The 21323-nt window shown below is 46.5% G+C and overlaps 1 protein-coding gene across 1 annotated transcript in view; it reads right to left on the minus strand.

Moving 5' to 3' along the window:
• EPHB1 (EPH receptor B1) overlaps positions 1 to 21323 on the minus strand; it is a 317068-nt gene that overhangs the window by 258516 nt on the left and 37229 nt on the right. The window contains exon 3 of the mRNA XM_006883418.1: positions 13876 to 14223. Within this exon, the coding sequence (XP_006883480.1) occupies positions 13876 to 14223 (348 nt within the window). The remainder of the gene's footprint in view (positions 1 to 13875; positions 14224 to 21323) is intronic.

A 21323-nucleotide genomic window follows, 5' to 3' on the forward strand; every position in this document is an offset into this window, starting at 1 on the left:
GGATAGAGAAGCTATGGTATATTCACACGATGGAATACTACGCTGCATTGAAAAACAAGGAACTCATGCAATATTATTCAAAATGGGTGACCCTGGAGGACATTACACTGAGTGAAGTATCTCAGTCACAAAAGGACAAGTATGGCATGGTGCCACTGTTGTAAAACAGGTCTGACATCGGGGTTGAGGGGAGACTGAGAAAGACAGGATAAGTAATGTATACTGTATTGAAACAGATGAGGGAGAAAACTGTTTAAAAGGGATATGTGATTAGGTATTTTTGTCATGACAGGAGTCCAGAGTGAAGGCTGCGTAGTGGAGTGGACCTGGGGAGAGGGATTGTAAAACAATGAAAGAATTTTTCTTTTCCAAGAGGGTAGTGTACTGGGGGGAGGGTTGGGAGGGGAGAAAAGTGCAAAATGAATGAATGGAAATCCAAAGTCTCTGTAAATTTTCATTGAAATGAATAATAAATTAAAAAAAAATATATTTCCCATCTTTCTCCCCCGGAGCAGCTGGGGGATTCGAACCATATAACTTTGCAATTCCTTACCACTGAGCCACCAGAGCTCCTTGCTCTAAGTGGATAGAGAAGGGTAAGTCTAATTCATGGGCCTTCTGTAAGAAAATATTAGAAATGGGAACAGAGATGGACTCTCATGAGGGAAGAGAGTTGGAGAGAAACATTCTTCCCACATATATTACATAATGAAAATTGCTTATGACTGTTTTGGGGGGTTTTGTTTATTTGCTTGCTTTGGGGTTTTCCAGTTTTTATTGTCGTTTGAATGAAAGTTTACAGAGCTAATTTGTTTTCTCACTCAACAAGCTGTATACATTTTTCTTTTGGCTCCAATCCTCAAAACCTCCCAGCGTTCTTCTCACTTCCTTTTTCACAATTTCTATTCATTCTTCTTCCCTATTCCCCCACACACACACACATGCTAAAAACTTTGTTTCTGGGCAAAAGCAGCCCGCTTGGTCTCTCCTGACTCACGGCTCATTCTGAGAAACATGTCCCTCACGGGTGTTGCTGTCCACCTGAGTGGCCTGTGTGTTGTTGGGCTGTAAGATGACCCTCCAGAAGGGGTTTGGTTTCATACTTGATTTTTTTTTCAATGGAGGAATATTTGCAAAAAAAAAGATTAAAAATGTCCACCTCAGGGACTGGCACGTGGGCACCCTATTAATACAGGAGAGGGCGTAGGACTCAGAAGTGACCCAGCAACTTAAGAAATATGAGGCTCATCCCTACAGGTGTTTACAAACAGGCTAAGACACCATATTGTTGTTTACTGTTGAGTCAAAATCAACCCATAGCTGCCCTCTGGCAGATTTATCAGAGGTTATTAATTGCACGGGAGGCAATTGTCCATCCTTCTGTCATGGGGCAGCTGGTGGCCTCGAACAGCATGCCTTTGAGATTACAGCGCAGCCCTCAGACACCAGAGAGGGGAGCAGTCACGGAGCGATTTGAAGGGCTGCAGCTCCTTGGGGGCCCTGTCTACCTGAGGGGTGGCCCTCTGCATCTGAATGTCCTCAGGACGTTGCCACATGGCTCCTGCCTGTTGTGGGGTCCTCGCTGGCCACCCTCTCGTCTTCCCCGGAACCACCAAGCATCTCCTCCTGACTTGCTCTGGGCTGTATCTACTCGGCCTCCACAGAGGCATTTTCAACATCTACATCGGATCATCTCATTCTCAACTTGAAACTCTTCAATCCTTCAGTACAGTTCTTACCATTGTGGTGGTTGTTACGCACCTTAAAGTTGGAACCGAAGCAGAGTGGACCCTCCTGTGGGATTTCAGAGGCTGTAAATCACACAGGAAGAGATTGTTTGTCTTGTTCTGGGGGAGCAAGCAATTGGTGAATTCGAACCCCATGCCTTTGGTTTGGCAGCACAACCCCTTATCACTTGTTGCTGTTATGTGCTGTCATGTTGCCCGAGACCCACAGCAGCCTTCCACATAATAGTTCTGAACTCTGCCCTAATCCTGAGTAACCTCACCATCTCCAACACACCCAAAATTAGAACCCCAGTCACCAAGTCAGTCCACCTCATCCAGGATCTTCCTCTCTTGCGCTGTCCCTCCACCCTTCCAAGCATGACGTCCTTCCCCAAGGACTGGTTCCTCCTGGCAAAATGTCCAAAGAATGTCACCTAGAGCTTCAAAATCCTTGCTTCTAGGCCACCAGAACGCCCTTCTTTTTAGAAAAAGAAAAGAAACTCTGGCCCCAGAGATGCCTGGAACCTAGCTTCTCACTCTTCTTCAGAACGTAATGCAATTATCTAGATCTGTCCTCCAGTCACAAGGCTGGCCAGTCTCTTATCACACAGTGCTATGCTCTCTGCAGGAATGGTCCCCTGACCCCCCATGCCTGGTCCCTCTCCACTGTGGAGCTCAGACTCCCTCTTCCCTCAGAGCTCAGGCAACTGGAGACACCTTTGCTGTTCACTCTCTCCTCAGCTTGGGCCAGAGACCTTCCAATATTGCAATGTCTTAGACTCCTTCAACTTCTCCAGGCCCTAACCCCTATAAGAGATATTTGTTGTTGGGGTACTTACTTAACAACTGGCTGCCTCCCCCACTTAGGAGAGTCTGGGGCCACATGGAGCCTCTTCACATCATCCCTAACTCCTAGGAAAGTGCCTGCCACCAGGAGGTGCTCAATATGCACCTGCACAATGAATGTGCACAAATGGAGGAATCCACGGGATTTCAAGAGTGGCTGTTCCCTTGAGTGAAGGATGGAAAGGTCAGAACTGCTCAGATGATGACCAGAGCAAGCCCCCCAAGACCATCCTCTGAGGCCAAGTGGCTCCCGGCCCCATGTGGATTGTGTGCTGCTGAAGAGCCCCCCCCCCCCACCGCCTCAAATGGACTACGTGGAAGGAAGCCCTGGAGCAAACCGGAAAGCAGGGGGCTGTTTCATCACCCAGCCCGTCTCGTCACTGGGATCTCTATCAGTGGAAAGTCTTGTCAGTAGTAAGTTTGACTCCCTCTGTGGCCTCGAGTTTCTATTTTGAGATTCCAGGCACACTGGCTGACATCATAGGCTATCTACAGCACCGCTTTGCTCCCTGCAATGGGAAATATGATGATAGATGAAAAAAAGAGAGAAAGCGTCAACAATCCCATCTGCCTTGGATCCATAATCAACACCCTTGGTACCAGCTATCAAGAAATCAAAAGAAGTATTGAATTGAAAAATCTGCTGTCAGGGACTTCCGGAAAGTGCTAAAGAGCAATGACATCAGTTCAGAGATTAAGGTGTGCCCGATCCAAGCCATGGTCTTTTCAACTACCGGCTGTGCAGGTGAGATTTGGACAAGGAGTAAGGATGGCAATAGAAGAACTGATGCCTTGAGTTGTGGTGTTGGAGAAAAGCACTAAATGCCCCACGGATTGCCAAAAGAACGAACAGATACGTCTTGGAGAAGGTGTAGACAGAGTGCTCCTTGGAGGCAAGGATGATGAAACTTAGTCTCACATACTGTGAGCATGTTTTAGGAGGGACCGGGTCCTTGGAAAGGGACATCATGCTTGGAAAAGTGGAGCTTCAGTGGAGGAAGGCAAGACTCTCCTCAAGGTAGATTGGCACGGGACTGTAACAATGGGTTTAAGTAAGGCAGAGATGTTAAGGATGGAACAGAATAGGGCCATGTTCACAGTCATGGTTCACAGGATCACCATGAATCATAGCTGTAGGCATTTAACCACAACAAAGAAGGACTGCAGTGGCTGAGCTGACTTCCTCCAGCCTCGCTGGCCACAGAGACACAGGAGGAGGGCTCCAGCACATCCAGACAGCGCGGATACGTCCTGCAGCAGCTGGGCGGGCCCACAGGACTATGGGATGCTTTCAGACATCCTGGGCTCCCGGAGTACACACACCCCTATGCTCAACCACGTCTCCCAGGCTGTGCCCAACACTCTCATTAACTGGCCCTTGAGACAAAAGTGGAGATTCCATTTCCTTACCCACCACTGAAAAACAAAACAACACACACACACACACACTCTCTCACGCATACACATCACTTCCTGGGAGTTAATTCAAACTCACAGCGACCCTTGGAGGACAGAGGACAATACCACAGAAATTCCACCAAGACTATCAATCTTTGTGGAAGGAGAATGCTTCATCTGTTCCCTGTGGGTTGGAATCACTGTGCTGTCAGCTGACGCCAAGAGCTTTACCTGCTGCACCACCACAACAGAATGGTTACCGAGTCCGTGGTATTCAGTCCCAGTCAACGAGAGGATGTGAAGTCAGGATACCTAAGGGCAGAGAGGCTCCCTCTCAGAACCTGGTTTGCAAAACCAGCCTGGCTTTCTGGCCACAGGCTAGTGGCTGTGAGACCTTCCTCCTCCACCTGAAACCAACTGGCTTTTTTCAGCCTCCTCAGCCCAATGCATTGAAGCATGAAAGCTGTGGGCAATGGGGCCCTGGCCACCACACAGCTTGTCACAAACACTCCTGGAGGTCACCTTCCAGCCAAACAATAGAGCGGCCTCTGTAATAAACAATAACAGCCGTGCAGAATGTGCCGGGCAGAGGAATCAATGCTATGAGACCCAGCAGGCAGCAGGTGCCCCAAAGCAGAGATGAGAAAGTGGGGCTGTTGTCCTGGCCGTGGAGTTGAACACTCACAGCTGGGCCTTCCAGCAGGTTTTCAGAGGCAGTAAACCGCATAAGGGTCCATCTTTCTCCCACAGAGCAGCCCAGCCGGTGGGTTTGAACCACATGCCTTTGGGTTGGCAACACAGCTCGTAACCACTGAACCACCAGAGCTCCCTGGAAAGATGATCAGTTTCAAAAAACATTCCAAACTAGTGGAAATCCAAAGTCTCTGAAAATGTTCATTAAAATCAATTTAAAATAAAAAAAATAAAAAAACACAAACCAGAAAAAAACCCAACATTCCAAGTTCAGAGTCAAAGTCAGAGGACACCTTCCGTGGACCTGAGTTCAAACCTCCACTCCAGCTTTAATTAAATGTAGCTCTCTAGTAAGGTGCCACGATATCCTCCAGGGCTGCACTCTGCAGTATTGGATAAGGCAGGCAGAATGGATGCCCCCACAGGATGCTCCAACAGGCTCAGGGCCGATCACTATCAAACAGCCTAGGAGTAACTGCTGGACCAATGTGGCCCAACAGTGTCTGCACATAGTCCGTGCTTCCTTGGTTAATAACTGCATGAGACCTTCACCACCATCTTTAATAATGAACAGGTCTGAGGTCACTAGTGACTGACCTTGAAACAAAACGTAGGCTTCCACCCCAGGCTAGAAAGCTACCTACCCGGGAACAATCAATAATGTTTGGTTTGAGGTTTGTTTGTCTGTTTGTTTTGGAAACTGGGGGAATGGAGAAGCTTGTGCTACAGAAAGGTGAAAGCAAGTGGTCCCCCTCTTTCAGGGACAGAGGATGCTACCGAACGCAAGGGAACCTGGGACCCAGCATGGCCTCTTCCTCATACTTTGCCATTATCTCAGACCAAGCGCACACAGTCAGCACTGGAGAGAGGCTTCCTCCTAGCTGTTTGCTGTGGCTCAGGCCTGTGACACAGCCCATTACATCTGGTTATTCACATCTGGTGCCTCTGGCTGGCACAGGGCAGGGCCGCTGTTGGAAGTAGAGGAGTTCGAGAGGTTTCTAAATGAAGCAGCCTGTGAGAAATCCTATCATGAAGCTCATTTTATAGGGTGGTGTTGCTAAAGGCGCTGGCCTCCCAGCCCCACTGCAGAGCGGGATTCCCTGGGGCCTCAGAGGAGGCCTTCAGGGCACTCCGCCTTGCCTCTCATTTGCAGCCAATCGCTGAAAGACCAGAGCAAGCAGAACCCGAATGTCCCTGAAAGTGGCCCTGAATGTGGAGCAGGAAATAGTCCCTAGAAAATTCCTTTTTCAAAAGGACTGGACAAAATACATTTTCCTTAACTTTCAAATCCTACTGATTTTTTTTTTTTTCATCTCATCTATCCTAAGCCGCTGCACACAGGGTCGCTATACATTGCAAGCGACTCAATGGCATATAAAAAACAATAACACATAACAATATGACATATTTGGAAGCAGGAGTGGCACCCACTTCCTAAATAACATGCCTCTGGAAACTCTATGAACTTTGATAAATGTCGATAGTTGCAAAGGGGCTTCAGGCCTTTTGTTCATAGGGTCACTATGAGTCGTGCTCGACTTGAAGGAAATCAACAACAATCCTAAGCTTATAAAGTGCCTGGTCAAATTGACAAAAGGTGGCAAAATTGCTGAAAGTTTCAAAACTTGGGTTTCTAGGCAAGAAGGAAATGGTATGTAGATGGAAAATTACCACGGGGAGGGGCTGGGGGGTGTCCTCCTGTGTGAAGACAACAGGAACGCACATGAGTCTCCAGCCCGCAGAGGGCAGGGAAGGGTCCATCCTGGGCAGGGTGATGGGTTCACGCCTAGGAAGGTGAAGGCAGTGTGTGCCGAGGCGCTGACTCCCAGGAAAGACACCACGCATGCACACAGACATCAAAATCGCTCCATCTTCTTTAAGAGTTGCAAAGACTGCCAAAGCCCAGCATGAGAAGGGACTTCCCTGGCCGGAGTGACCCTGGATGCACCACATGCTGGGTTATTGGCCTTGACTGACCAGCTGAACAGCAGCATCACCCCCAGTATCTGAGGATACTCAGTGGCCCAGCTGATGTCGGCCAGCTACAGGGCAGGCAACTCTGTTCTGTTCCCCCAGAACCTTCTGAGCTTCCTGCTAGCCAAGGCGCCCCTGTGGGGTCCAGCAGGATCCTCTCACACCCCCCACTCACACCCTCTTCTCATGACCAAGTGATGCTCTGAGCAAAACCCCCTCCTGCTGGCTTGATCCTCAACCTATCCAGCTGCCACCCCTGTTCCCGCAGAACTGTCTCCCGCACTCGGTCCACTAGCCACTTAAAGCTAAGGTCACACTGTTCACAAGTCCCATGGCCCAAGGACGCCTTCTGTGACTTCTCTCAGCCTCCCTTTTCCTGGAACCCAACCCTGCTACACAGATGCCTTTATCTGTGGTTTACAACCAGGACTCCCCAGGTAGTTTTGTTGTTGCTATTATTTGTTTTGTTTATAAATGCACACACCTAGCTGACAGCTGAAACCTATCCAATCACAATTTCAGAAGGATGAGGTCTGGGGATGGCAGTTTAAATGTTTGGGGTTTTGTTTGTTTTTTCTTGTTGTGTACCGACTGGCACAGGAGGAGACTGCCCCTCCTTCTCCAGCAGAGCATCTGCTGGGATGTCATTTTAGAAGGCCTCCTAAGGGATTCTGGGGGTCACCCTGGGTTAATAATCAACCATTCTTCTTTCTAAGACTTGAGAAGTCTTCACCACCCCCACCCCCCACCTGAACCTTCCAGCCCTCACATAGACCACCAGACTCATTATAGCCATGTCTCCAATGTGGGTTAACTGATGCAATGGTCTGTTGAGTGAAAGAGCATCATGCTATGTTCCGAGTCCACTTGGTTCTGTTTCAGGGGCCTGGAACTGGGTTCGGACGGTACAGGACGGTGAAGATTGAGCATCCAGGCCACCTGCTAACATGCACTTTTGCCCGGGGGCACATATACCACTTCATTCCAGAATCACCTTCCCTTGGCAACCAAATCAGACCGTGCCCGAGCACTTAAGAGCAAAGCTCCTGACAATATACGGCATTGCTTGCATCACAGAGCAATCTCATGTCCACTGTCCCACCTGATTGCCACGCCACACACAGTGGGAGGCAGCCAGACATTCACCCAGCAGCTGTCCACGAAGAACAACTTAGCTAAAACCACCCAGCTAAACACCTGAAGCTGTCAATCATTTCATCTTGCTTAGATCCACAATCAACACCCTTGATACCAACAGCAAGGAGATCAGGAAATGTACTGCACTAGGAAATTCTGCAGTGAGGGCCCTCTCCAAATTATTGAGGAGCAATGATGTCAGTTTGAGGACTAAATTATGTGTGACTCAGTCCATGGCCTTTCTGATGGCTTGCTATGCATCTGAGAGCTTCACAATGACTATGGACGACAGGAGAACTGACACCTTTGAGGTGTGGAGTTGGAGAAGAGTACTTAATGAATATTCCATGGACTGCCAAAAAGAATAAACAAATACGTCTTAGAGAATGTGTAGCCAGAGTGCTCCTTGGAGGCAAATAAAAGTTTTATCTTATACACATTACACATTCATTGTTGTTGTGTACCATCGAGTCAGAACCAACCCATAGCTGACCCTCCAGTGGGTTTTCAGAGGCAGTTAATCACAAGGGAGGAGACTGTCCATCCTTCCCTCATATAGTAGCTGCTGGATTTGAACTTCGTGCCTTCAGGACTGCAGCACACTTTCTCACCACTAGGCCACCAGAGCTCCTAGGCATGTTGCTAGAAGAGGCTATACCTTAGACAGGGGCATAATGCTTGGGAAGGTGGAAGGAGGCAGTGAAAGAGAGGAAGACCCTCAACCAGGTGGATCGACACAGTGACTGCTGCGATGGGATCGAATGAGTCAGGAAGCGTGAGGGTTCAGATCTGTTGTTTACACGGTTGCTACGGGCTGTACTTGACTCGAGAGCACCTGAGAACAACAAAACCACACAGCAAGGCAAGACTAAAGCCGACTCCTCTATCAGTGTTGGACCCTTTTTGCCGGCGCACACTTGACTCCTTTTGTTTTTCTTTTAATCATTTTTTTATTAATTTTAATGAAAATTTACAGAGACTTTGAATTTCCATTCATTGTTTCACTTTTCCCCCTCTCTCCCTCCCCCCCCCCCCACCCAGGACACTCTTCTCTTTGAAAAGTAAAAGAAAAGTTCCCCCATTGTTTTACAATCCCTCCCCCTAGGTCTACTCCACTATGCAGCCATCACTCTGGACTCCTGTCATGACAATAATACCTAATCATATATCCCTTTTAAACAGTTTTCTCCCTCATCTGTTTTAATGCAGTAGACATTATTTATCCCATCTTTCTCAGTCTCCCACCAACCCCGATGTCAGTCCTGTTTTATAACAGTGGCACCATGCAGTATTTGTCCCTTTGTGACTGAGATATTTCATTCAACAGAAGGCATATCCCCCTCCCCTTCCACCTCTGCACCCCCCTGAGGGTGACAGCCTCAGAGAGGAAGGCTGACTGTGCACGGAGACACTCCTCATGGAGGGCACAGCAACCACATCTGCAGTGGTGACCAAAGGCCAGACTGGATGCCATCGGTTAATCGGCCTAGAACTATGAGACCCTGAGTCTCAGCCCTTGTTGATGAGGCTGTTCCTTTGGGAGATTCGAACAACTGTTTCCTGGGACAGAATGTCACACTGTCAGAGAGGCCTCAGGATCCAGGCAGGTTCACGTTTTGTGGGCACCTGCTCCAATTCGCATCTGGCTTCCTAAGGGTGGTCCTCATACCCAGACCCCTCCAAAGCCCTCAGATGGAATACGGTGGCTCCCGAGCAGACTTGTTCATTCCTGATTCCCTCCAGCAACACTCAGTTCCAGCCCCACCACATTCCCCTCCTCCTCCAACCTCAGCTGAGGTGGAATTTTAGGCTCCACGGCACGAGCAAGGAGCCTACCAAGGGCCAACTCTTGGCCTCCCCGTCACATGAGGGTTAGCCCACGCAGAGCCCACACAAAGAATCAACCCAGTCATTAACCTTAGCGAGGGACACTGTAGGGAGTGGACAAAAACAAAGCTGTGACTTCTCATTAACACACTCCATCATCCTGAACATAAAACCTGAAGCCGGGGCAGAGGGGACATTGTGCTGGGAATTAACAATTTCACAGAGACAAAAGCATGATGGGGTCAGAGTGGGTATAGGGTAAGGGGGCTGCATGGACTGTGAGGAGAACAAGCAGGTTCATCCTGCAGAGGGTGAAACCAGGCTGCTCCTTGGAGGCAAGGATTCTGAAGCTCCGTTTGGCATACTTTAGACATGTTACAAGGAGGGACCAGTCCAGGGTGGAGGGACAGCTCAGGAGAGGAAGACCCTGGACGAGACAAATTGACTCAGTGACTAGGACAATGGCATAGGTGTGTCAGAGACAATAGGTTGGCTCAGGATAGAGCAGGGTTTAGAGCTGTTAGAAATAGGATCACTATGAGTGGCAAAAACAACAATGATTCTGCCTGATGCATCCAACCTGTACCAGTAGAAAGGAACAGGCCTTAGGCCATGGAGTCCCCTAGAAAGCTACGGTGAGCCTCTGTGTGTCCCAATTTTCAAGCTTTGCCCACAGTTTCCCCTTTCTCTCCTCCCACAGCCTCTCCTTTCACCACTCACTCTCCTAACAGCAGAGAATCTCTTGGCCAAAGCCACTCCTAATTGGCCTCCAGGTACCTCAGCTCAACCCAGCCACTGGTCGCCAAGACTTTGACAGGAAGGGGATTTTGGAAGTTTTAATGGCACAGGAGGAGGCTGCCCATCTTTAGGCGCAAACTGAATGTCAAGCTCGACAGTCCTCTGCCTTCAGGAATGTCTCACCTTCCAGAAATACAGCACACACCTGGCACAGAAAGGGTATTCTTCCCAAGACACCACAGAAACAACAAATGCCCAAATGCGGGAATCCCTAAAATGAAGTGTATCCAAGGAGCACAGCTGTGAGAATCACAGAACTCTGCAGACATGCTGAAGCTGGTCTGGGGTGTCCATTCTCAGCTCTGGGGTTCACTTCTTTAGTCCCATCGGGAAATCTTGCTACTTCACACTCAGAGTTCCCTAGCAAGTGTTCTTGGCCTCACAAGGATTAGCTGGACAGGAAGGGCCACCCCAGAACTGCTGAGAGGGGTATGTCACCTGACAGCCTACAACGGGTGGGGTGCCGTCCCATGAAGACACATCACCAGGGCCAGCGTGCAGGCCTTGCGTGTGTACTTTCCACCTGTCCACAGAGAGATGTGGGTCCTCCCATAGTCTCTCCTTCAATGCCTCAAGGTCCTCTCACCTCCCGGGAATCTGGTTAGCAACGGAACCATGTGCAAAGGACTTGGGATACTAATGTGTATGTGATGTCCCTCTGGTAGTTAAAATCCAGCAGAAAGATGAGCAATTCCATCCAATGCCATTAAAACTTCCAAAAACCTGCTGGACGGCCAGCTCTGGGTTGGTTCCGACTCGAAAGCAATGAGGTTAGAGTTTGAGCATTTTGAGCTTACAGTTCTTGGATTAGAATAAAGGAGGATCTTGGACCTTATAGTGCAACTGAGCAGAGCCAGACAGCTAAGACACAGGAACTATGATGTCACCCAACTCGCCACCTCTGGCTCTGAGAAATAGCACCAAAATGTGGCAGATGAGACCTCTGAAATGTCCACAGGCTGGGGCCCTGGGCCCCCCACATCTCTCCCCCTTCAGTAAGTTTGCAATACTCACGTTGCAAAATCAAGCTATGTTCACAATACCCGCAGATAGGAAATGTCCACCCAGACTCAGGGCGGTTAGGGTTGTATAAGGGGAATGGAAAGAAACAATTTGGATTTACATATTTGTCCCCACAGGCCCTCCAAGGACAGCCAGGAGAGGTGATTGACACGTGGTACAAACAACAGACCCTCCCACCCCACCAAAATAGAAAATTTCCAATTAGTCCAAAGAAATGAGGGCTTGTTCCCAGAGTCCCAATTAAATCAGAACCAATCAATGCTTGTTCCAGTTCCTGCCATTCTGCTCAGAAAATAATGAGGAAAATGAAAGCCCTCAAGTCAGCAAGTGTTGCCGGGACATCCTCAGAAACCAGGAACACGCTCACCGGCGTGACAGTGGGAATTGCAGCTGGCCTACACCTTTAAGAACGCAACCTGGTGCTGTAGTCCCCACTTGGGGCCAATGCCAAGGAGGGCTCTTTCCGTCCTCCTCCCAGGCACAGTGGGGACAGCTCAAACTGGTTTTAAAACTGTCCAGGTTGATTCATCACTTGGTCTGCCACCCTCTCCCCTCTGTTTCCACACCATCCATCACGGGGACTATAAGAAAAAAAAAACCAATAAAGACACACAGGCACCACTCTCCACACTCAGCAGGCCTCCAAAAGGCTGTCTGAGTGACCGACCTGAGCAATTAGCTGAGCCCACGGGGTCACAGAGCTGATGGGTATTAGGACCCCTTGCTGGGCACTCTGCCTGCAGGTGTTTTGAGGCAAGGAAAGTGAAGCAGGGGGAAAGAAAAGGCAGGGCTGGTGTGGAGCTCAGGTCTGCGGATGTTAACAAGAGCGCAGACCAACCGCATACTGTTCACAAAGGCTTGCTCCCTCACTCATTGCCACTGAATCAGAACCAGCTCCTAGCTGACCCTCCAGTGCGTTTTCAGAGACAAAAGCGTCACACAGGAGAAGACTGTCTATTTTTCTCGAGCGGGACAGCTAGTGAATTCAAATAGCTGGCCTTGGAGTTGACAGCAAAACTCACCATTCAGTAAGCTAAGGAGTTATTGTGGCCCCAAGCTTCAGGATGTCTCCAAAGAATAAGTGACAATCCTAGTGAAAGGCTGTGGCCGTTTCTGAGATCTACATGGGAAGCCGGGCTCCCGAGGGTATCAGAGTCTGACTGCCAAAGGCAAATTACAACAAAGAGGGGGAATTTCTCTTCACTAGGCCTGGCCTCCCTCCACATTAAACTTGCATGCACTTAGACAAAAGATAAGCCATGGGAGCTTCCAGATCCTTCTATTCCCTTCCAGAGCAGAATAAGCCTGGAGCTGGGTCACCATATTTCTTTCCGTGCATCAGAGTGGACTCTCTAAGGTTGAGGAGAGTCAAATGAAGCATATTGTGTCCTGATTCACCCCAAGTCGGAAAGACTGTGTTATACATTGTTCAGAAGCAAAAGACAACATAACACACAGCATAATCCCCCTCTAATACCATCATCTTAATCTAAGTATACTTTGAAGTCAGGTTTCATCCTTGCCCCAAGGCCTGGCTCCCAGCCCCAGGAGAAGAACGGCCCAGCCAGAGGGGCTCTGAGCTAATGAGCTCCACGGCTAATGAGCGCCATGGCTTCAGTACCAACTGTCCTACTGTGGGAGCTGGTAACCAATGAGCAAAAATATTTTCCAAATACAGTCACTTGTCAATTACTCTTGAGTGAACCATCCATGACAACCCAAATTCTCCATGCCCCAGAAGCTTGCGGATGGGCATAGGAAGCAAGGGCTGCGTGTGTGAGAAAGAGAGTGAGAGTGTGGGTATGGACGTGAGTGTTCACAGAGGTGTATATAGCCCCCAAAATGACATATAACTGAGTTTTTATTAGGTCAATATTCACACTTTAGAACTAGCCTCATTCAATCTTTCCACCATGAATAATGTACAAGCTAGTTGAACACAACTAGGGAAATCATCCGGCCTAACACTGAGCAGGATGTCTCCAGAGTTTTGTAATAAGACAAAGGGTTCTTTCTATCAATGTGATTGTGACCCAGAGTTACAGGCAGAGGGAACCTGGCAGACTCAGTCCCACCCAAGGGAGTCAGGAAACAGAAGCCTCAGAGGCCCAGGCTTACCCTTGCATGCGATGCTGTTCTCGGGCTCATAACCAGGCTTGCAGGTGCACCGGCCAATAGGCACCATCCATTCGCCGTCTCCATTGCAGTAGAGTTTGATGGGCACATCCACTTCCTCTGCATTGGGGATGCATATGCCACGAGCAATCACTAGAGACGTGCTCTCTGCCCCTGTCATGGTCTCCGGGAACACAGCAAAATTTTGCACAATGCTGGGACACTTTTTGAAGAAGACCCGGACAGAAAGAAGAGACATGCAGGCTCCATAATCCTGGAAAGCGAGGTAAAAACCATTCCGAGTGAGAGGTCCAAAGCTCCTGACTTCTGTGTTGACCTTCATCAGTCTCCCCCCAAAGTCCACCTGGGAGAAACTTTCATCTGCAGCAATGGTGTCTACTTTGAGGTAGGGGGCCTCAGACCAGAAGGCTGACTTCTTGGTGGCAATGACCGAGTCTGTCTCATAGTAGTACAAGTTGAAGGTCTCTTTGCAGGATCCCGGGACGTTGGGGAGGCTGCTGCAGTCTCTCACAGTGAAGCGCATCTCTGTGTAGACGCGATGGGCCCCTCGACGGTTAATGAAGGTGGTGAGCAGCCAGTTGTTTTGGTTGGGTTCGAAGACGTTGCACACCTGGTAGGTACGGATGGTGTTCAAGTTTTCATCGTAGCCACTGACTTCCTCCCACTGTATGACGCAGGCCACGCACATGCAAAACAAACAAACAAAAAACACAAAAGAAAGAATGAACAGGCAGAAAAGAGGCAGAAGACAAGAGGGTCCTTAAGCTACATGGGGCTTTATGAGCTCACCAGTCCAGTCATTTGATATGAGAAATTAACTCTTTCTTCAAATCCACCAGGTCCTCCATGGGAGAAGGATGGGCGATCTTCTCCCCAGCAGATTAAAGCTTCTGAAAACATACTGAAGGGTCAGCTATGGGTTGGTTCTGACTCAATGGCACACAACAACAACAACCCTTCCTTGGGACTTTTTATGGCAGAGTGGTTATAAGGCTCAACTGCTAATCCTATGTCAGCATTTTTTTTAAATCTTAATCTACCAGCTACTTCATGGTGATAAAGACATGGAAGTCTGCTTTTGGAAAGACTTATACCCTTAGAAAATGTATGGGGCAATTGTACCCAATCCCGTAGGTCACTATAAATTGAAATTAACTAGAAAGCAGTAAGTAACAATATTTTGCTTTTGGAGATCTCTTTCTCTATAACTCATTACAAATTAAAACATGTTTCAAACTAAAAAAATCTTGTGTCCTCAAATCCCAAATTCTCAGTGTGACTCATCCCTTATTCCCCTGTCCCTGGGGACAACCCAGTCGTCGAGCCCTTCTGATTGTAAGAACTTCATTTCTCAAAGTCACAGCCATACTCAGCAGTCAATCTGGTTGAGGGATCTAATTCTTTAATCATTTGACCTTAGAAATTCCCTTCTCGGATACTCTTATTTCTTTATAGTAGTGAAATGTCTTTACATATATGAAAAAAGCATTACTATCAAGTTTATATAACATATTGTCGTTGTTATTTGTTGATTACCTTCGAGTCAACCAGGACTCATAGCAACCCTATGAACAAAAGGCTTGAAGTCCTCTTACAACTACAGACATTTATCAAAGTTCGTCGAGTTTCCTGAGGCATGTTACTTAGGAAGTGGATGCCACTCCTGCTTCCAAATACAGCATAAACTATATATCTCTTCCTACCTATCTTATCTATCTATCTATCTATCTATCTATCTATCTATCTATCTATCTATCATCTACCTATCGTTGTTTGTTGATTGCCTTTGAGTTGAGCACAACTCATAGTGACCCTATGAACAAAAAGCTTGATGTCCCTCTCCAACTATCAACATTTATCAAAGTTCATAGAGTTTCCGGATGTATGCTATTTAGGAAGTGGATGCCACCCCTGCTTCCGAATATAACATAGAGATCTATAAATAGAGATATATAGTTTATATCTTTATCTACCTATCTATTTAATATCTATCTATCTATCTATCTATCTATCTATCTATCTATCTATCTACCATCTATCTATGTCTAGAACTCTGGTAGCCTAGTGGTAAGAAGCAGCACTGCAATCCCCAAGGCACATGGCTGAAATCTACCAACTGCTCTGAGGGAGAAAGATGGGCAGATATATACTGCTAGATAAGGATGAGTAATCTTCTCCCACGCAATTAACTGCCTCCAAAAACCCACCAGAGGGTCAGCTATAGGTTGGTTCTGATTCTATGGGACACAACAAAAGCACCATGTATATACACATATACACTATAGCTCTGGTGACACAGTGGCAAGAAGCTGTGTTGCAATCCCGACGGCATGTGGTTCAAGGCCACCATCTGCTCCAAGGGAGAAGGATGGACAGTCTCTTCTGGTGTGATTAACTGCCTCTGAAAACCCACCAGAGGGTCAGCTATGGATGGGTTCCAACTCTATGGTACACAACAACAACATATACACACACACACAAACACACTATACATACATAGACATATACACACATACAGAGAGCGAGAGAGCGAGAGAGAGATGCATTCGTAACTCATAGCTGACTCCATAGGATTTTGAAGCTGTAAATAACATAGGAGGAAACAGTCTATCTTTCTCCCAAGGAGTCACTAGTGGGTTGGGATCACCAAAGAGGCTCAACTTTGGGTTATCAGCACAAAACGTCTTGTATCTATGAAAAACACATGATCATAAAGCCTCTCAAAGTTATTCAATAAACTAAGATTCTCATACTGAGACCCTCCTAAACTTTTGTTTCATAACACTTATACTTTGGAAAAACAAGATTGTAAAACTGGTTACATAGAGGCTGTTGCTGAAATTAAGCTTCGTTTTGCACAAATTTCAAGCAAAAATGTGATGGAAGAGAATGATGCAAAGGGCTGCCCAGGGAGTAAAGAAAAGCTTCTTCATAGGAAGTTAGTAATGATTCACAGTGGAAAAGAGAGAGAATTTTCCGAGTTTTGCAGTTCTGTAGATTAACTCTTCCACAGCTAACTGAAAGGTCAGTGGTTCTAATCCACTAGCTGCTCTGTGGAAGAAATATGTTGTTGTTAAGTGCCGTCAAGTTGTAGGCAACACACAGCGACCATATGAAAGAAAGACCTGAGCGCTTGTATACCTTTCTTCCTTTCTCCAGGTTCACAGGGTTTCTAAAGGGGGGGTGTTGTATATACATATATATATATATATATATATACACACACATATATATACACACACACATATATACACACATACACATATATATACACACACATATATACACACACATATATACACACATACACATATATATATACACACATATACACACACACCTATACACACACACATATATACACACACACATATATATACACACATACATCTATCTCTATATATACACACATCTATATATATGCATCAATATATATATATATACACACACACATCTATCATCTATCTATCTATCTACTTATCTATGTATCTACCCACACATATATATATATACAAATATCTATCTATCTATCTATCTATCTATCTATCTATCTATCTACCCTGGTTCATTCAATACATAGCGTATAAACATACTACGGTACAAAGACACCATGAAATACTATACAACACCAAAGATAAGTAAAGAATCTGTAAACACCTCCTCAGAAGTGATTGAACATAGGGAGGATTAGGCAGAGTGAAATAAGATAATCATAAAGAGACACTGTGTAAGTCTGTAATAAGAAGAAATTAAGGAAAGATTTACACAGAGAAACATTCCTGATTAATTAATTGTTAACTGTGTGGAAGGGAAAAATCTCTAACTAACTAGGGGGCATGTATTCAGTTGGAAGATGGAAAATACACCACAATGGAGTAACTAGTGGAGCATCACTAGCGGAAGAGAGAGGGATGTACAGGGGTCACGGGCTATAAAAGCAAATGCTCCGCAGGATAGAGCAGGGTTTAGGGCTGCTGTGCATAGGGTCGCTATGAGTCGGAAACGACTCGACGGCACATAACAACAACAGCAACAACCCACACGCACAATCCTCCATTGTCAGTAATAACAAATATTAACCTCCTAGCTGACACACAGATAGACAGGGGACATTAATAGATATGAATGCTGCTGTTGTTGTTGTTGTTGTTAAGTGCTGTTGAGTCATAGACGGCTCGTAGTGACCCTATGAAAGAAATACCTGAATACTTGTATAACTTTGGTCATTTCTCCATGTTCATAGAGTTTCCAGACGCAAGCCATCTCGGAAGTGGATGTCACTCCTGCTTCCAAGCTTTATTTAATCGCAAAGCTCCACCAAACGTTGGAACATTAGCACATCAGTGTCACAGTGTTTAACATCACAGCAACCACAAGTTTCCTCTGTACAGCAAATGGACAGATCAATGCTATATCACTTAGAAAAATGTTTGACCAAAAACAATTTAAACCAGGCCTGAGAGCAGCAGATTAAAATCACCCACCTTGGGCTTGGTAGCATAACTTTCTGTCCATGAGGCCCACAGATCTCTCTCTATGTTGTCATTGTTAATGTTGAGTAAGTGAAAAAAAAATGCATCTATTCATCTGTACAGAGGTTTGTCAGACAAATTTCTCCACCCTATTACGTGTTATTACTATTTCCAAACACATGATGTTGCTTTTGTTGTTGACTGCAGTCAAGTCGAGCATGACTCTTAGTGACTCCATGAACAAAAGACCTGAAGCCTTTCTATAACTGTTGTCATTTATCAAGCTCATAGAGTTTCCAGAGGCATGTTATTTAGAAAGTGGATGTTACGCCTGTAAATGAGAAATAAGTGGAGTGGGCTTCTTAGTTATCACCAAACAACTTAAAGGATGAGTCACTGAGCCTGAGAGCTCAAAATTATGCTTTTAACGGACATCAATTAAGGTCAAAGGGCATAATATGGTCCTCAAAGACAAATTTTGTAAATCTTAAAGAGAGCTCAGTTGGCCTAGTGGACAGAAAGGTATGCTACCAAGACAAAGGTGGGTGATTTTACTCTGAGAACCTTATCAGGCCTGGTTTTAATTGTTTTTGGTCAAAAATCCTTCTAGGTGATATAGCACTGGTCTCTCCATTTGCTGTACAGAGGTAACCTGTGGTCGCTGTGAAGCTGAACATTGTGACACTGATGAATCAAATGTGATAATGGTTACCCATGGTGGACAGTGTTTGGTGAAGCTTCCTGATTAAAACAAGCTTGGAAACAGGAGTGGCATCCACTTCTGTAAATAACTTGCCTCTGGAAACTCTATGAACCTGGAGAAAGGACAAAAGTTACACAAGTGTTCAGGTCTTTCGTTCATAGGGTCGCTACGAGTCATCTACTACTCAGCGGCACTTAACAATGACAACAACATCACCACCACTAGAAAAGGCAGAGAGATAAGAAAAGAGAAGAAGACACGATGGACTGACACGGTGACTTCAACAGGGGGATTGAGTAGGCAGTGATGATGAGGATGGCACAGGACAGCGGAGGATTCAGATCCGCTGGTGACGGGGTTAATATGAGTCGTAGTTGACGGGACAGCATCTAACAACAAAAACAGCATAAGGTGAACGGTAAGAACACCAGGAAGGATTATATCTATTAGAACAATCAATCATATATGAGTGAAAGGATCAGATCTGCTCAGGGGTCGAACTCCGAAGGCAGGAAGGGGTCAGGAAAGGAGAAACAGAAGCAGGAAACACCGGGGAAAATGATATTGCATTATGGGATGGCAATCAACGTCCTGAAGCAAAATGTGGATGAACTGTTGCATAGAAAACGTTATTTTGAAGGAAAAAAAGAAAACGTTATTTTGCAAATGTTCACTTAAATCACAATGTTGTTGTTGTTGTTGTGTACTGTCAAGATGAAACTAACCCGTATTTGACCCTCTTAGTAGGTTTTCAGAGGCAGTTAATCGCATAAGAGGAGGTTGCTCACCCTTCTCCTGCAGAGCACCTGGTGGATTTGAACCGTGTGCCTTTGGGATTATAGCACAAACGGAATAAAACAATTAGGAAGAGCTGCTGGGATAGTTTTCCTTCCTCATGTGGGAGAAGTTAAGCAGGCTGCTCCCTACGCCTGATCGCAACAACTGACAGAACTGCTGAGAGATTTCAGTGCTGACTGGACCCTTCTCCTGTGGGACAGCTGGTGAATTTGAACTGTGTGCCATTGGGACTGCAACACAGTTTCTCACCACTAGGCCACCAGAGTTCCCTAAATCAGGACAAAGACAAGTTCAATTAGTTTCAAGTGAAAGGAAAAAACAGATTCAAGCCAGCGGTTATGTTATTATTGTTAGGTTTCGGTTCAGTCAAGTCTATCTCCTAGTGACCCTGTAAATAGCAGCTATGAACCTTGTCCTATCCAGTAACCAAATAATACCCATGTCTTGAAAGGCTATGTTAATTCGTTATTGTTCCTAGTGCAGTATTTGAATACATAAGTTACAATTTTTATTAAACTTATACTTGGACCAGGAGGCAGTCGTCAGAACAGAGCAAGGGAACACTGCATGGTTCAAAATTGGGAAGGGCGTACGCCAGGGATGCATCCTATCTCCACATCTTTCCAACCTATATGCAGAACAGATTATCCGGGAGGCTGGGCTCTATGAGGAGAAATGTGGGGTCAAGATTGGTGGACGATTTATCAATAATCTGCGTTATGCAGATGACACAACCCTGCTTGCTGAAACTGAAGAGGACCTGAAGCGCCTGCTGCAGAGCATCAAGGACTGCAGCCTACAATATGGATTGAGGCTCAATGTCAGGAAGACAAAGATTTTCACCACTGGACCAACTGGCAGCATCAGGATGGATGGTGAAGAGATTGAGATTGTACACAGCTTTAGTTCGCTTGGCTCTGTAGTCAACAGTCTTGGCACCAGCAGCCAGGAAATTAAAAGGCGCATTGCCATGGGAAAGTCTGCTGTTAGGGACCTCTCCAAAGTGCTGAAGAGCAATGGTGTCTCTCTGGAGACTAAGGTGCGTCTGATACAGGCTATGGTCTTCGCAATCACTTGTTACGCATCAGAGAGTTAAACAATGACCAGGGAGGATAGAAGGAGAATTGATGCCTTTGAGCTGTGGTGCTGGAGAAGAGTATTGAGAATACCATGGACTGCTAGGAAAACAAACAGATTTGTCCTGGAAAGGGTTAAACCGGGTGGCTCCTTGGAGGCAAGGATTCTGAGGCTTCGTCTAACATACTTTGGACATGTTGTGAGGAGAGACTGGTCCTTGGAGAGGGACATCATGCTTGGGAGGGTGGAGGGACGGTGCAGGAGAGGAAGGCCCTCTATGAGGTGGATTGATTCAGTGACTGGGATAATTGGGATGGGAGTGTCGGAGACTGCGATTGGCACAGGACAGAGCAGAGTTTAGGGCTGTTGTACATAAGGTCACTATGAGTCGCAGGCGACTCGACGGCACATAACAACAACAACAACAAAGCTGAAAAGTCAGTAGCGTGTGTGCAGAATGTTACTGAGAGGAGGGGAGGCACAAACAAGGCTACCCTTCACACTTGTATCAGGGCATTTGAAGACCGGACACAGGGCTGATTAAACACTGGGCACATAAAGAATTGACCGTGTGCACACGGACCTATACAGAAACTTCCGGGCCACTCCTGCTGCCTGGGCCCATGTCTCCAAGGCACCCTGGCACGGACTCACCCATCTACACATGATCTTTCTCCCAACAGCTCCTCCCAGCACTCCCAGTATGCCAGTTCT

Source organism: Elephantulus edwardii, unplaced genomic scaffold, assembly GCF_000299155.1.
Source record: "Elephantulus edwardii isolate Elephantulus edwardi_28Jun2011 unplaced genomic scaffold, EleEdw1.0 scaffold00027, whole genome shotgun sequence".
Taxonomy (NCBI): Eukaryota; Metazoa; Chordata; class Mammalia; order Macroscelidea; family Macroscelididae; genus Elephantulus; species Elephantulus edwardii.